This window comes from Ptychodera flava, chromosome 12 (assembly GCF_041260155.1).
Source record: "Ptychodera flava strain L36383 chromosome 12, AS_Pfla_20210202, whole genome shotgun sequence".
Taxonomy (NCBI): Eukaryota; Metazoa; Hemichordata; class Enteropneusta; family Ptychoderidae; genus Ptychodera; species Ptychodera flava.
In genome coordinates, this window is record NC_091939.1 from 34,796,594 (window position 1) to 34,814,554 (window position 17,961).

Genomic DNA, 17,961 nt, shown 5'->3' on the forward strand with positions numbered 1-17,961 from the left:
ATTGACGACTTTGCGTCGGCCCAGGTCCCGACCAGGGCCGGGGCCGACGTAAAAAACCAATGTGGACACGCTGAGTCGGCCCTGGGCCGACTCAGTTTGGTCCCGGTTAGAAGGGGGGGGTTCAGGGCCGACTCAGGGCCGACGCAAAATTTGGTCCGACGCAAATCGCCAGTGTGGACACGTTACGTCGGCCCTGGTCCCAGTTGACCAGGCCTCCGCTATGGATCGAAGTTGAACTAGTCACCCTATTCGCACAAAACAAACGACGTTTGAAACTAAAGTTTACACCTATCGAAAGTTTTCAATCCAGTCTTTACATTTTAATATCATCCCATGTACGCTGAACTTCCCACCAACCTTTGTTCCGCAAACGAGACCATGTCATTCGATTCCACAGTGCACGTAATAGACTAGAGAGGCATGTCAAAAATGCCGCGCACTGGTTATTTCTCCACCGCGGTCTTATATATACCATATGCTCATCCAATAAATGGTGAAGATCTCTCCGATGATTAAAAGGGTGAGTGGTAGTCATATTTGCCCTTCTTGTGCGTAAAAACACAGGAAAATCATGAACAGTAGAAACAGCGTGCCATATTCAAATGCGCCATTTTGAACTTTGACAGGTCAGAGGTCACAAAGGAAGGTAAAGTTACGTCGGCCCAATTCTGGTACCGGTAGGTGTGGACACGGACCAAATTTAATCCCAAAAGGACAATTATTTTGCGTCGGCCCAAATTTCAGTTGGGTTGCCAATGTGAACAAGATAAATGTTGTATTTTTAGCCCTGCTATAGGTCTGTGCGCGGCTTAGAGAAAGTCGTTGTCATGGCGATTATCAAAATTTGCATACAACTCTAAGTATGAAACAGGTTGTCAGTGGTCACTAAACTTTTGAGTTTTACTGCTGATGCTGTCCAATTCATACTGAGTGGTTTCCTTTGGGTATAGGTATGCAAGAATTCACATCAAATGAATGGAAAATTCACCTCATGGGCAGAATCTTGAAAAATAGGTCTTTTCTTGCCTGGTTAAGGGAAAAATATCCCTGAGCTACAAAATGCATGGGCTATGAGCAATTGTCACCTGGGCTACCAACTTCAGAAAATGGTAGCCCAAGTGGACTACCACTGAAAAAAGGTAATTTCGAGCCCTGTGAGCATATACATAGTTCTGCCCTGGAAATCTGCCAACAAGAATTATTGGCAAGTACTGAATGATTGACTCCCTAAAACTACGGTACTGTACTTTAATAAAAATAATCGCTTTTGTTTCGTAATCAGCATCTTCAAATTGTAGTGTTTTTAGAGAAATGTCCAGATGTCAAGTTCAGAAATTCTTTCTGCCATTTGTTGGCAAGGCTGTTAAAATGTCATTTACAATTTGAATTAGTTTTGTAAACTACTCATTTTAACTAGTTTTGTAAACAGTTGGAGTAGTTGTCATGGCATTAATACAGTAGAAAAGACTACCAGTATTTTCCAATTGATTACAAGATCTCACAAGACTTGTGATGGTCATTCTATTTAATTAAACTGAAATTAATGACATTGATGCAGTCCTTAACACTGTAACCTCTAATGATACCATTGATAATGCACACTTGTGTACGATGATGCACATTGCCGTCACTGCCAGAATGTTTTATCATTCACTCTGTGGTGCCAATGCCACGATGAGGACCTATTATTTGTGCAATATTGATAGTTATTGCCCTTAATGCCAGAATGTTTTATCATTCACTCTGTGGTGCCAATGCCACGATGAGGACCTATTATTTGTGCAATATTGATAGTTATTGCCCTTAATGCCAGAATGTTTTATCATTCACTCTGTGGTGCCAATGCCACGATGAGGACCTATTATTTATGCAATATTGATAGTTATTGCCCTTAATGCCAGAATGTTTTATCATTCACTCTGTGGTGCCAATGCGTGCACGATCGGATGAGGACCTGTATATTTGTGTTGTGTCTATGTGAGATGCAGACATGCTGATGCTTTGTGTTGTATTGAACTCAACAAAGTGCCATAGTACTTCTGTCTCTCATAATACTTCACATTCTGAACATAATGGGTTCCCAATACAGAAATTTAAGGAGGGAAGATCATTTGATAGTTCTTGATGATTTATATCGGTAAGACTTATACCGGTATGATACCATCCATTCCATCCAGATGACGTAATGCTAAAACAATAGCGCCCTCAGCACTGAAGAATTGCGTTATAGCTCCTCTGATTTCCTTCTTGTGTTCCGTCATTAAGTAACCTACTGCAGAAAATCCTTGCTATTATTATAAGACTTTTCATCCTAATTAAAACGCTAGTAGCTGTAATTTGTGATGATTTTTTTTTCACAGTGTTTGTTCTGTATATCAATCACAGTTTCTTGTTCTACTATCTCCAAAGTATGTTGAAACACCAACTATTTGGTTTGTCAGCACAGTATCTGTGCATGTAAAATGTGCTGTTATTGTGTACATTTTCATTCTGGTCCAGACCAGAATTCACTTGTCAATGATAACAATGCAGTCTACACTTGTACAGGCTGAGTTGACGAGCTTAAAACTGTGTATCTCAACATAGGTAGGTCAGTAGAACATGAAACTGCGGTTGACAAAATAGTAAAAAATTCATCAAAAGTTCTACTGGCCCTTTAAATGAATGAATTTACAAGAAGGCAAAATTGGTCAAAAATGTAAATGAAGGTTCAAGTTTTCTTTCAAATGATTAACTTAAATATGTTTTGTATGGCAATTTCACTGGATACAGGCGACAAGGTGGATCATTGCACAATGCATACTGGTATGCTCAGTTTGTTTATCATTCAAAGTAAAAAATATTGTTGGTGTATTCACCCAAGAAAGTAAGTTATACCAGTGCCCCTTGAGTCTTTCCTAGATGTCAATCCTTGTTGTTGTGGTTTCCTAGCAAGACTCAACAAAGAATTGATCATGATTCTATGAAGACAGATTGGGGTAGTGATGTTGTATTCGTTTGATTTCCTCGGCCAGAAAGATTGGTAGAAAATAATCTTTTGAAAATGATGCATTTCTGACCTCTTTAGTTGTGATGCAGTGTGGCAATTAGTCACTTGAGATCAGGTGTTGTATGTGTACATCGTCAGTTTCTGATCCCAAGACTTGTTATGAGGTGTCAAACAATCATCCTTGGCTGGAGTGCAGTACTACCGTATTTGCCTCGCATGTTAAATTGATTTGTAAACGTCTCTACCAGACCATAAATGTAATTGCTAGTCTTCTCTGTGTATTGATAGCATATTGCTAAGTCTCCACTGCATCTTAATGATGGATGCACAGCCTCATCCCAGTGGAATTATTGTGAATGGAGACCCCAGTTTATAGAATACTTTGCTGACATTGCCATGATATATTACACAGAGGGCTTTTCAAAATCTATTTATTTTCTTGAGAAACCAGCTTTTGTATTTGTCAAAATAATATTTTTTTGTTCACAGATCAATTAGAAAACTCTTGCAAAGGTGCCCTCCAGTATCATTTTCTAGAGTACACCAGTAAACTTGTTGCACAGTTGTTGTATTCTGCTGTTTCATTTTTCATAGGAAACAAGTTCATATAACATTTAAGGGACAAAAAAAATGTGGGAAAGTTCACTATGCCATTTCATTTCTACATTGATGATATAATATGACTTGAAATGCAAATCACCGTGGAGATGAAGTGCTGAAGCTAACGCAAGTGGCAATGAATTACACCCTCTGATTTTAACACCAGCCTTCCCATTTTATTGATACACTGTTTGTATCATTTCTATTCACTAATTGTGTCAGTACAAAGCTACTTCTAACCTACAGTCATTTCATTGGTCAACACTAATGATATGCTATAATTGGTTAGCCAGCTCAGGTACTAAATCATTTGAACCATGAAATATTCATTCTCTTGTGAGATGCAGATCTATATCTGACAGCCATGATCATCTTCTATACAACCTACAGTGGTATAAATAAAACCAATTTTCGATTTTTTAGGAAAACAAGATGGCAAAAATTTCATATACTCCAAGAGCTTCAAAATAAGCCCACACAAGCAGTATAACAAGAAAGTATTGTCTGAAAATCTGTCCCCAGGCACATCTTACCTTAAATACTGCAAGACGGGCAGTCCTTGTCTATTATTCCTCCCAACCAATCAAGTGGACACACAGTGTACCAATACCCCAAGGATACAATCAATTGTAGGTTTTTCTGACAGCCAACACAATCTTTTGGCTCCCTCTTGTCAAAGATAAACATAAAACCACTTCCATATTCGGCGCATCTAAATGGATGGCAGATAGGTTCATGGCCTTACTCATCTTGTTAAACATCTTAGACATTCCAAAACATCAAGTCTGACCCCTATTTCACTTCCACAGTGCTGATTTAATGTCTGATTGTATACATACAACCTCCAGCAGAGTTGTAGTCAAAATATTGTCCAGTAATTCATTTGCAAGTCTGTATTTTTATTTATGCAAATAAACTCTAGCATAAGAGACCACTGTCAATGCTGTTTGTGGTGATACAGATCATGATAACACAACTACACAGTGACAGACTTAGTATTATCCCTTCCAAACCAAATAATTACAGTTACATAGATTACTCAACGTACTGAAAGTGGACACGCATTTAACAAAGACTGCTTAGTCAGCATGAAATTTGTCACTCTGAGCATCAATTATCAAATCTTGTACCGGTACATTACTCTTGTATTGAAGCTTAGTACCGCAAAGCTAGAAAGTTGCATTTGAAATGATATTGTTTATGTCGATATAGGGTACGTATAAGTATGTAAAAGGCACAGAAATGTTTGGAAGATCTTTTTGAATTTAAGTAGAGGACTTCAAAATTAGCAATCATATGCTGAAAACAAAATCTGTCCGTAAGAAAAGATGTGCTCAATAAGTAAAACTAGTACCATGGATGATTTGTGTTTAATGATCAGTGCATCGGCATTCATGTCAGAGAAGATTAGCACATAGTATTGATTTAAAGGTACAAGTAATGAGGTTGGGTTCAGGTTCTTCAACAAATTAGTCTTGGTACGTTTAACTCATCAGCATCAGTGTATGGAATGCCAAAGCTGCAAGTGGCTTTTTATACTCAGTTAATTTCAAGGAGAGCAAATTGTTGACAGTGAGGGAATACAGTAGACGTCAAGCTTGCCAGAAACACATGCGTTCTTGTTTGTTTTTTTACAGAGGGTAGAAATAGGAATAACATGACTGAACTGTGACTTTATCCCATATCTTCAGAATAGTCATTTACTTTGATTTCCATTGCTGCACCATGAGCACCGAGTGTATACCCTGGGTGCATACAAATTATATCGCATTGAATCTGTACAAGTGATAGCCCCCTTGTTTGTCTATAAAATACCTGTATATCAGTCCTGCAACAACAATAAAATGCTCAGTGGTGAGAGGTTCATACTAGAAGTCCTTCAGCAAACCTGAAATGCTCAGTGGTAATTGTCATTTCAGCGGATTACGTTGTAGAAAAGTCTCACAAAGCAGTTGTGACTGTACTTGTGGGTTCAGCTAAGTCAAGCACAGCATCTCCAACAGGGAAACCTTGTCTACATGAAGTCTACAAAAATTAAAGTGTCTTGCATATACTAGAGACATATAATGATCTTTAATTATTTGCAATTTAACATACTTGAAGTCATCAGTCATTTGTCAAGAGCAGCCATTTTGGTTTTCCAGAATGGAGAATCATTGAATAAGAGTATGATGTATGGTATCACCAAATGTTTGCAGTCTACCTGGAATTCATAAATGACATTATTGTCAAAACCATAAAAAAAACGCCCTTGTATTTTTCAAACATGTTTTGATTATTAAAAATTTGATGAATTCATTCATAGAATATTACCATTTTCCTCCACTGAAGTTTATTGTGCAAGCAAGGCATCACCAAATTGTCTGACAATGTACTAATGCATGGACATTTGTATTTACATCTGGTATCAAATATTTTCAGTAGAATTCTACTCACTGATTCAGGTGCCATTTTGACAGCTTTGATCTGAAATGGATTTCAGCAATCTATCTTCAATACGGTAAATAGTAGTGTATTTAAATTTGCAAAGAGCTCACTTTTCTGAACAAATATATATTTGGATGTCAAAGGCAGAGAAATGACAGTCTATTTATATTTGTGTACACTGAGTGATGAGATTGTGTCCAACATCCAAGGCAAAGGATATCCAGAATTCCTGTGTTTAGGATATCACACGAGAGAATATACTGGTTTTTATTGCTCTTTAACCCTTTGAGCGCCAAAGTCTGTTTTTGTCCCCTTTATGCAATAAACCCTAGTCAATTTTTCTCAGATTTTTGCCAAAATTTTGAGAAAAAACTATAGCCAATGAAATGTGATGTCCATTTTGTCCAAAATTATAACAAAATTACAGAAACATTCATAAAAATTGGTTAAATTTTGCACTAAAATTATGGCGGGAGAAAATTACAGCGCTCAATAAGTAAACTCTAATTTGGGTAGACAATTTTGAAGTGTCAAATCAGATTTGAGGACAGATTTACAATTCATGAATGTAGGGATTTTACCATGAGCAAATCCTTCTACAACTCAAAGCTATATTTATCACAAATTAAATACTCATATTTCTTAGCTGCAATGATAAGACAATGCACCATGCCATTTAGTGCGACAATTTTAAACTGTGGAGAGTTCTCATCATTCATCCAATCATTTAGAAGTTTGGAATCAGAATTGACCATGGTTCATGCATGCATGTAGCCACCTTCCCTTGCAGACAGTGTAGTATCCTCAGCCACACAGCTATTGAACCAAACAATATACCGGTATATTTTATAGGGAAGGCTACATAATTCTTGATTGATTCAGATATTCCTGATCACCATGTAGATAGCCAATCAGCTTCTCTCTCCTTTGTGCAAAACATGAATTTATAGATCATAGGTGATGATTCCTGTAAATCATAAAGTCACATATGATTCTCACATTGAACAAACAATAAGTTACGGGGTGTAGAGCATTATTTGTATAATCCCAGTAAAAATGGTCTTCCAAAATTTCAAAATTCACGGAATTCAACTGCCTTTTAATGTGAAGCATAGATCAACAAATAAATAGCCCAGCAATGCGTATTATTACTCTGATATATGCATTTAGAATTATAAGTTATAATGAAGAATGATGATTGTATACATTTTGGATGGTCAGAATTCAATGTTAATGCTTCAGGCAATATGGAGATCCAGTGCATAGTAAAATTGATTCGATCTTTATTCAGCAGTGTTTGTTGTAAAAAAACATGGTATTCAAGGAATAAAAAAACAGAATCCATTTGTCAGTTCCATCGGCAATTTCAATTTGTACCGAGCGCCATTAGCGTTTTGACAACATGTGACCTCTGTGTAGTATATTGGAGTGTCATGGAATGCCAACTATACAATCACCTCTGACCTGTACAACTCCAGTTTGTTTCCAGTCCAAGCTTTCTACATAGAACTCTTTATAATATACATGTCAGTGCCTGTCTGTTGGTCATACTTCATAAAATAAAAATATTTATGACAACAAAAATCACGGAGAAAGGTCAGTGATGGTCAAAAGATTTATGGTAATGAAATTACAGTGTGGCTGAGTCTGGTTGGCCGTCAATCATGATGATTGGCAGTGAAATATGCTTGCAGGACAGCCTGGTGTTTTTCCAATTGCATTTCAATCACTCAGGCTGAATGAAGAGTGACAATGCATATCAAACACAAAAGCCACTATAAATAAGTCATACATTTGCACAGAGCTGCAGGCTGATGGATTGAATATGGAGGTGGTTTATATTCAACAGACCTTTTTATCTCCTTTCTGTCTATTTTTCATTCAAACATATTGAGCTAGTTGAGTTGCTTTACATTATTCCTCTCCAATATAAAGCAAACATACGGTAATAAGGTTTGACATATTAGAGTTATTCATATACTTGAGTTTAACCATTATTTTTAGGATAAAATCAGTAATTTTTATGATTCTATGATTTTCTGTTTTTTGAGCATAGTTATCCCAGGTAAATATATAGTGAATAGGATGGCGCTATTTGATGATAATTCACATTTATTTCACTTCTAATAGGAACTAGGAACATGAGCTTGTCCATTTTAGATTCTTACACCCTGTGGCCAGGTTTAGTGAACAGAGTTCTTGCGAAGATATAAAAGTTGGTTTTCAGAGTTCTTTTAGCAAGTCAATACACCTCATGTCTGTTATGCTGCTGGCTATTCTACTAGAACACATCAGGTTACCCTTGAACAGAAGTGCAGTAGCTTATGAGTAGGAGGCAAGGAAAAAAACGTCAAGACCCTGTGAAGTACCGGTAGAGACTTTACAGGTGTTGAGCGTTTACTGTGCATTAACCTACCATGATTGAGATGATTTCCTTTGCTGTCATTTTTCTTGATGCAGTTGAACATGAAAGGATGTCATTTGATTGAATAGACTTAGAGAAAAAAGTACATAACAGTAAAATTTTCAAGAAAAAGCTTAAGAGTAGGTCATGTCATAACATGGAAAATAGATTTAGAAATGTGCATAAATCCATCGTCACCACTGATGTAAAACAGATGCCACTGTCAAATGACATATTTGTCGGTTATTTTTGTTTTGTAATACTATTGCTATTTACAGATCCATATTATAAACTATACAGTACAGTACTGAATTGTCGGTTAATGAAATACTGTGACAATCATATTATATATTATAATATTATGGGTCGTTGTCAAGATTAAAAGTTACGGTTACGCTGAAATTGCTATCTCGTTAACGTGTGACATCCAAAATCAGAAACTGCTGATAGAAAGTGCAACAATTAACCCTTTGGGTGTCAGAGTCAATTTTTGTCACCTTTAGAAAATATACCCCAGTCAAATTTTTTCAGATATTTGTCAAAATTTTGATAACAAACTATTGCCAATGAAATGCGATGTCCATTTGGAAATTATTACAGCACTCATCAACATCAGTGAAATATGTAATTTTCCAGCTGTATCTCGCAAGTGTTTAAGTATCAAAATAATATATCAAGCAAGTAAAGCTTCACAATGCCCTTTGACAGCATGTCATAGGTCCAGTGTACAGATTTTAAGTATTCAGGCTTGGTTTGTAAAACCCCCTAGCCAAAAGACAAGTATCATTAGTGATGAATATTTCATGAGTAATATAGCAAATTATGTCCCAAGTTCTGATACAAATAGTGGTATGCACAACTGGTCTTGAGTATACTGGTCAATATTTTCAACGCATATACCGGTACATGTTTCAGCAGTCATTGACTCCCTGTCCAGTCAATTATGATTTGCCACACGTGCGTACTTCTGACAGCAGAGGGCTTTATCCTGTAGCTGAGTTGATATTTCATTAATTATTCATAAAAAGAGCATAAGTATCAATCAGTTGAAATCAGCCTGGAACTACCTTGTTAGCATGTGAGCTGGTTGCATCAGTAAGCCAGGGGTATCAATTATTGTGAGTATAATTTGCTGTCTGTTTCCATAGACCTATGATTGGCCCTGTGTCTACCCTGGAGTCCTGGTATAGCATTACTACTCCATGTATAATGTGAGGCAGGTGTCCATCAATAATCAGAAATAAATCTGGGCTGGCTTTTCTGTTTGAGTCTGACCCAGGGTTGGTTCAAACCACCTCAGAGAAAGTGTTGACACGGTGCTATGTAATTTGACAAGTGTCAATAACATAGTTTCATCTCATCAATTCACATTTTTTGTACAAGTAGTGAGATTGAAAGAGAGAAGAGCAAGCATTGTACATGTAGATCATTCATTATGTGCATGGAGTTCATACAGATGCTAAGCATGGTTTGAGTTCAGAGTAATCTGATTATAAATCTTTATGTTCATTTGAAAAGCAGTCAGATAAAAGAATGTCTACCATAGATGCAGACAACATGTCCATGTAAAGTATAGATGATCCGATAACAAACCAAACAAGTGGAAATAGCAGTCTCTTCCATGAAACAAGAAGATGGCTATGCAATCTGTTACGCCAGATTGAATTACAGTGTTATAAAATTATACCAGTAAAGATTACTGTCTCTTACAAGTTGCCATAATGTACTGTTTAAAACGATTGTCCAAAATAAAACAGTTGTGGTTCTGTAGAATTTACTTAACTTGAAGACTAGCACTGACATAGATTGTATGATAGATCTACATCATTAATACAGGATGTTGATAGTGTGCCAAGAATTCTGGTGTTTAGATACATATTTTTTGAGTAAAAAACCAAAGTTTTATATTCATCCATGAAGTACCGGTAGTCTGCCTATTATTCAGTTTCTGTTTGAAACCCAATGTTTAGCCCTGTTTACGGAGGCAAATTGAGTGTTGCAATTTCACCTGGACTGACTTCATTCATTTGGAAACTGCAGATAATTTAAAAATCTGACTTGCAATTTTGTACACTAGGAAGTGTGGCAGGAGAGAGGATGTGTGACTTGCCCCAGCCTGCGATCGATCAAGACTGTGACCATTCTAACAAGTAAATCTGTAGAATTTGAAACGTTCTTTATATCATACATTTCACATTTAAATGGGAAGTTTGTGTGCGATGTGTGATAGCGAGTATGTGAGTGCGAGTGCTTCGTGGAACTCTACAGCATGTGAAGGGGTTGCAGTCAGAAAAATTGTAATAACAAATAGCTCTGTTATTGAACCACTATTTTTTAAACGGGGAGTTACAGGACTGTTGGCACACAATAGGGGGATTACTGATGACGCAGTCATTTGCATACACTGGGCGGGAGTTTTTGAATTCTCATAGCATCACTTTTCATAATTGGCACTTTCGAGACATATGCAAAGAGGGGTCAAATGGTTGTACAGGGAAAAAGTTTTGAAACATGCGCGTTCTCCGACAAAAAGTGAAACATTTTTTCAGTTTATTTCTTACTCAAGTTTAGTTGCTATATATTCACAGACATCATATGCAAGATTTAATGACAATGAACACCTGAAACATGACAAGATTATGGATTCTGGGACCAAACATGGCACGTCTGATCAGTAGCGTGTTTTTTACATTTACATAGATTATGATAATCTGACTTTTATAGGGCAAGTTCCTGTTTATGGCAGTTCATAACGTGTATAGATTGAATGAATATAACTAATTCATGTCAGATCTGAGGTCTGTGTCTGAGATCTGAGCTCTGAATCTAAAAATCTTCAAAGTCAACTCTACCCTTTATTCACGAAAAAGTGGCATAAGTTTCAGGAATCATCTGCCTTGATATCAACCAAGTTTAATGGTTGACTCTATAATGTTCAAAAGGACTTTTTAGGAGGTAATAGTATCAGGAAATGTATATTACTGCAAATGTTTTAGAAAGTTACTGGTACTGATGTCTCTTGCACAATTCTGTATTTTCATGATGTTATTATCTTTCATCAAGTTGCTTCACAAAAAAATTTCTTGATAATCTTCTTTTGCTAAACTGTGGCCTTATAAGGGGCCGTCGATAATAAAAGCTGACGCACAAGAAACGTAATTCCTTCGTTTTACTTGAAACCCCCTCCCCCCCTCAAAACGAAAGTTCTTATGCGAAATCAATTTCGTATTATGATGCCGCTTCTGACAAACCCACACGTACCTCTCCGATCCGCACGCCCATGAAAAAATACCGGAAGGGCACATGTATTTCACACTTAGAAAAATGTTTCACATACATGTTTCACATACAAGTTTTTATTTCACCTTCATGTCTTTTAATTGTCTTTTCTGTCTCCGTATTTGTGGTCATTCTGTTCTCGATGAATGCGAAGGTAGTTTTGCGTTCTCGCTGCAAAGTCGCACTTCGAAAACAATAGAAAATCCTTATGCGATTTTGACGCACACAAAACGAAATGAGCTTTTACCCCCCCCCCCCTAAACGAAAGAATTATGTATGTCGTGCGTCAGCTTTTATTATCGACGGCCACTAAGACACTTAGATAAGTGAACTTAATCAGAACTTAATATGGAAATGGCTTCAGTCTGCCACTGATGCCACAGAAACTTTTGAAAAAACTACTGATTATTTTAGAGATTCATGCCTTCCACTTCTTCTCCTTTCTACAAGCAAAAGATCAAGACATGCACTTTTCAGCCTTTCCATTTATGATAGACAGATACTTGGACTCAAACAATTTTACAATGCTTTCCATTTATGATAGACAGATATTTGGACTCAAACAATTTTACAATGCTTTCCAGACCACTTGCAGGGGCTCAATTTAAGCTCTTGGATTAGGAAACTTTTTTACCGTCTTAGTTTTTCGAAAATGGAAAACTTTATTTTTTCCAATAGAGTTAATACAGGGATGATGGCATTTTGAATTTGAAATACACCATATTGGTAACTTTAGGTAATTTGTGTCTCTAGCACCAAACTTTTCACAGTGACCCCTGAGTTTTTCTAGATTTGGTAAGAGAATAGTTGAAAGTTTCATTGAGGAAAGTTTGGACAAAAGTCTTTCACTTTCAAGGTGCATATTACCCCTTACTACATTTTTATCTCTGAAGGTCCAATTTATTCGGAGAGAAAAACAGTAAGGTTTTTCAAGGAGGAGATAATGAAAGAAAAATAGACTTGGCCCTTCACTGTCTATGGACGAGGGAAAGGATTTATCTGTGTCTAAATTATCAGAAGAGTTTGTTATGTCTGCCATTGAGGGCTCCCTTACAACATGATCTTTGTCAAAAATTTACGTGTCACATGTCTCTTGCTAAACATTAGTCAGAAATGCAAATCTGAGTAAAACAAGCGATTGATAGGTATACTACCTTACGGGGTCAAAAAACTGCACATTTGATATTATTTTCATAATTCTTGTCCATAAATCAATTACTTCTTCTTCTTCTTGAAATACAAAGCATCAACCGTACAAACACAATGCATAGTGTACAGTAAATTGTTACATTGTACCATATGTTATTGCTGATAAATGAATTCTAGTGATGACAGACTGTCAACAGTGACATTGGGTATTGCACTAATACAGGGCGTGTTGACTAGTTGAACACTATGCATTTTAACCCTTTCAGCGCCAAAGTCTATTTTTGTCCCCTATATATATAAACCCTAGACAATTTTTCTCAGATTTTTGCCAAAATTTTGAGAAAAAACTGTACCCAATGAAATGTGATGTCCACTTAGTTCAAAATTATCAAAAAAATTACAGAAAAATTCATACAAATGGTAAAATGTTGCACAAAATTTTGGCGGAAAAAAATTACAGCGCTCAAAGGATGAACATGATTGTAGGCCTAGAACAAGAACCTGTATTTTTGAAATTGAGCGCAAACACCTGATAATGCATCCAAAGGTACATCTAATGAAACAAATTATAATTTCATTAAAGTATTTGCAAACTACGGGCATCCTGTATTTATGATGTAGATCTACCATACAACTTATGTCAGTGCTAGTCTTCAAATCATCAGTTTATTTATATGTTAATGTTATATTGTTATCTTTGTTTATTCCACAGGTAGCCATGGTAGAGGTCCACCTGGAGTATGGTCACCCAATCCCAGATCCATTGCTAGTGACATTCAGTGTGTGTACAGTGGTCCTAGTGACAGTAAACCTCTTTGCCTTGCTAATCAGTACATGTATCCTGCCTCACATTGAAGCTGTGAGTAGTGGAAAGAGTGATACAGCATTTAAAGACTCTCCACACATCAACATGTCTCGCTACATTGACATAGCCTGGGCATGCTCTACAGCAATCGGGATCATGTTATTTCTCTGTGAGATTGCAATCATCTGCTGGATAAAGTTCTACCATCACAGCACCAACGCTGCAATAGCTGCAACAGCGGTCGTTGCACCATGTGCCGTTGTCTTCTGCATTTTCGCCTTACACTTTTACCGAAGCCTTGTCAAACACAAGTATGAGCAATCCACTCAGACTGTGGAAGAGCTAGAACACATGGCTTTGCAGTTACAACAAGATAACGGAGCACCTCCTGCTGATACCACTAATGCATGAATCGTATCTTGCCAAGAATGTCTTTCATACAAGGTGTATTTTTGTCTTTGAATCTCATGCTTGTACATGCCATTTTAGTTAGTAGGCAAGAAGATTTAAAACCAGTGTCTTGATTATTCACCGAATCACTCCACAAACGGTCCGAAAATGCAGTGTTTTCTATTTTTAGGATGTGTGTTTCGGTTCCGTCACATCATTTGTTCATGTAAGGGGACTATAGCTACCAATGGCATTGTCATGGTAACCATGGTCCTGTGTGCCAAATGTACCCATACGCATATATCCATTTGCGGATGGAATCAAAACGATGGTATTTTCCAATGAGAAATTCCTGGGAATGATTGTGTGTATATAGGTTGATGACGTAAATGTATGCATATTTTGGTATACATATGTAAATTAGAAGAAATGGTTACCTTTATCTATAGTACCCAATCACTGATTTTCAATCCAATGGCCATGCAAAAAGTAGTATGACTATAGTACTGAGTAGTGACATCAAGGGTGAATAAAACATGGCTGACACACATTTTTTACCATGGATGGACATACGTTATTTTGCAGTGAGAGAGTAACTTTTCTACTTGTATTCTAACATGCTAAGTGTGCGGAAATATAATATCAGATAAAAAGGTATGAATGATTCTGGTTTTTATTGTGTTCAACCAGCTGTTCGTGTCATATTACATATACTTATGAGGTAACAATGTATTCAGTTTTGTAAATCCAGTACATTTAATGTACCAAAACAGTTTATTTTTCAGTAAAGAATTTTCTATAGAAATTTACTTTTCTGGAGTTCCATCTATGATTTATGTGTAAATCATAATAATTTATTCAGTTTTGTAAATCCAGTACATTTAATGTACCAAAACAGTTTATTGTTGGTGAAGAATTTTCTATAGAAATTTACTTTTTTGGAGTTCCATCAGAACTGTGATTTATGAAGTTTAAAATTCTTTTGTTGTTAAAGCAAGAGTAAATCACACTTATTTTATTTGTCTACATTTTCTATAACATAAACTCAGCGTCACTGCCCAGCAAACCCTGATATATACCAGACTAGATGCCTTTACGCTTTACCAGCTGATTTTGTGACAAACGCAATATCTAGAATCTTAATATGTTTGAAGAAATAAAAAGAACACAGAACTTTACATGATATGCTGCTTTTATTGTGAAATCATTGATTTTATGAGAAACATCGAAAATTTAATGTACACTCAGAGTACTTATAACAATTAAGACAATATTGATCATTTTAAAAAAGAAATATTGATGTATGAATGTATACAAACATTTTAAGGTCAGAGATGGAGCAGCTTATATCTTTATATTTTTGTAAAGTAAACTAAAGTGAAGCAAACCTTTATTGAAATCGTATCCCGATTGAGATCTTGATCATAAAGTACAATAAAGGTTTTGCAAAATCAACAACAAAAGAGTACAGTAAAATATAAGATTTTTTTTTAAAGTAAAGAAAGCCTTTATTAAAATTGTACACCAATTTGTATTCTTCTCTTATTCTAAAAGCATTATCTTCATTTAAAATGACATTTTTTGTCTCACAGAATGCCTTTTTTCAAAGATTTTAATACTTTCCCAGATACTGATTTTACATCGTTGCAGTTTTATCTTGATGTACGCTAGTATACTGTTTGCCATTTCATGTACATTTGGAAACTATTCATGGCAATAAAAGATTCATCTGTTTGTAACTGATAAAACATTGTTTGTGTGTATATTCCTCATTGATCCTGCATTTGCTGTGTAAAATGTAGTCTTAGCTGATTGGTCACTGTTCTTAACATTACGTGTAGCACATAAGGTGACTTTATACAAGCATGGGTATAAATTTGTTGGTGCTACAAACTATTCTGATTTGGGTGGTGACCACTGTCATTCTAGTTCAAATATGCTATATCATTCATTGCCCATTCTAGTTCGAATATGCTACATATTCATTGCCCATTCTAGATCAAATCATAGACCCTAAAAGCGGAGGGTAGATGATCAAATATGCTACATCAGTTGTGGCCCATTCTAGTTCAAATATGCTATATCATTTGTTGCCCATTCTGAAACATGTAACACTGCCCAACCATGGTATATAACAACATAAATCCTCATTGATGTCAAAGACTGCCAGAAGTTAGATCAGTGACATAGAAAACAATGGTGTACCTGATTGTCTACAGATAGACCCATGCACAATACCTACACTTGGGAGCTGTCATTACAGCCTTGGGGGGGGGGGGGAGGAATGTGAGGGGGGTTCACTTAAAAAACGAAAACTTCAAGGGGCATTGCTCAAAATATGGAGAGGAAGAAGGGTTTTCTCAATTTTTGGTGCAAAATAAATGAAACACCTCAAATTGCACCTTTGCACACATCAATTTTTCAAAATTTTCGATGTGAGGGGGGACACCCTCCCCCCTTGCGTTCATACAGTTTTACTTGTAAAAAAACAAATTGAAAACACATCTCATATTGCACCAGACTGCACCATTGCACACATCAATTACTCATCTCTTTCACGGTATCAAGGACAAAACTGAACTGTTGTGAATTCATCCATGATTATCACAGAAACATTTTTTTTAATTGACTTCAGGCTTTTCATTGGAAACTGGCAGCTGGAGAAATGACACACCATAATCTTTTTCATACACATGAAAGAAGGGCATCAGGGCCCATAGCCTAGGCCCTATACTTTGCTTTCAGTCTACATCCACACTCCCAACGCCAAAAATCTCTGGAGGCAACAATGCTTTGTCTAGGGATTGGGCTACATGGCCAGTGCCTTTTCAATCACAATTATCGGCAGCAATGGTATGGGGGTTAGGGTGGGGGTGTTGATATTGTAAGCTTGGATCACTCTGTTTTTGATTTACTCAGTACGCTGGAAGGGGAGTGTCTTTGACTGTGAGGAGGATGGAATCATTGAATCATGACATTGATTGTGACTTTTAAATAAAGCAGGTGATGACACCTTAGCATGGGAAATTAGCCATGGAAGTCTGAAAGCTGGTAATTACATAGCTTAGTGTTTTGCTTTAGAAGTTCCAGTCAGAGCTATCCTGAGGAGATAAATCTCGACTGAATGATGATATTTCTACTCTACCTATGTTAATACTTACAATATTCTCAAAATGTGCGGATTCTTAATGAGAAATTCTGAGCAATCAATTATACAGCAACAATACGTCTAAATTGTGCAGTGAATAAGGAATACTTTTTGTAAGAGTTTAAGCATAACATTGCTTGAAAGATTAAAAAGTTCATGATTTTACAACACGCCTCACTCAAAGATTTGGCAGTGTGGTCTGCTTGCTCTCCTTTCTTGTACAGGGTACACGTAGACATGGAGAGCATCAAACATTGTTTGTCATACGTTTGTCACTACCAGTGCATTTTATGTCATACCTTCAGATTATTCAGATTATCCAGCACTGTGGCCTCAGATGTTTTCTACATCTAACAATACGCTGGCATAGCCAAAACTATGGAATAATAGCAATTGTGAACCCCCCCCCCACCCCCAAAATTTTTATCACCAATTTTGAATTTCAAATATCAGTTAACCTTGGGTAATTTGTGTCTCTAGCTAGTACCAAATTTTGCACAGTGATCCCCGAGTTTTATTCTTGATTTTAATTGTTGAAAGATTCCTTGAGGTAAGTTTGAGCAAAAGTTTAAATCTTTCACTTCGAGGCACATACTACCTTAAATACACTCCCTCCACCAGTAAGTTGTGTATAATAGTATTGAAAGACAGGAGACATGCGAGGGTTTAGCTGTGATATCGCAGCGGTTGCTTGTGGCGCGTGTATCGAACGAGCTCAGGTCATTGGGGTCATCGCCACAGTCCCGAGCGCGTTTGATACACGCCACAAG

At 36.6% G+C, this 17,961-nt stretch overlaps 1 protein-coding gene across 1 annotated transcript in view; it reads left to right on the plus strand.

Moving 5' to 3' along the window:
- Positions 1 to 15,791, plus strand: part of LOC139145735 (calcium release-activated calcium channel protein 1-like) — a 30,600-nt gene extending 14,809 nt beyond the window's left edge. Inside the window, exon 2 of the mRNA XM_070717043.1 lies at positions 13,561 to 15,791. Within this exon, the coding sequence (XP_070573144.1) occupies positions 13,561 to 14,064 (504 nt within the window). The 3' untranslated portion in view covers positions 14,065 to 15,791. The remainder of the gene's footprint in view (positions 1 to 13,560) is intronic.
- Positions 15,792 to 17,961: the final 2,170 nt, after the last annotated feature.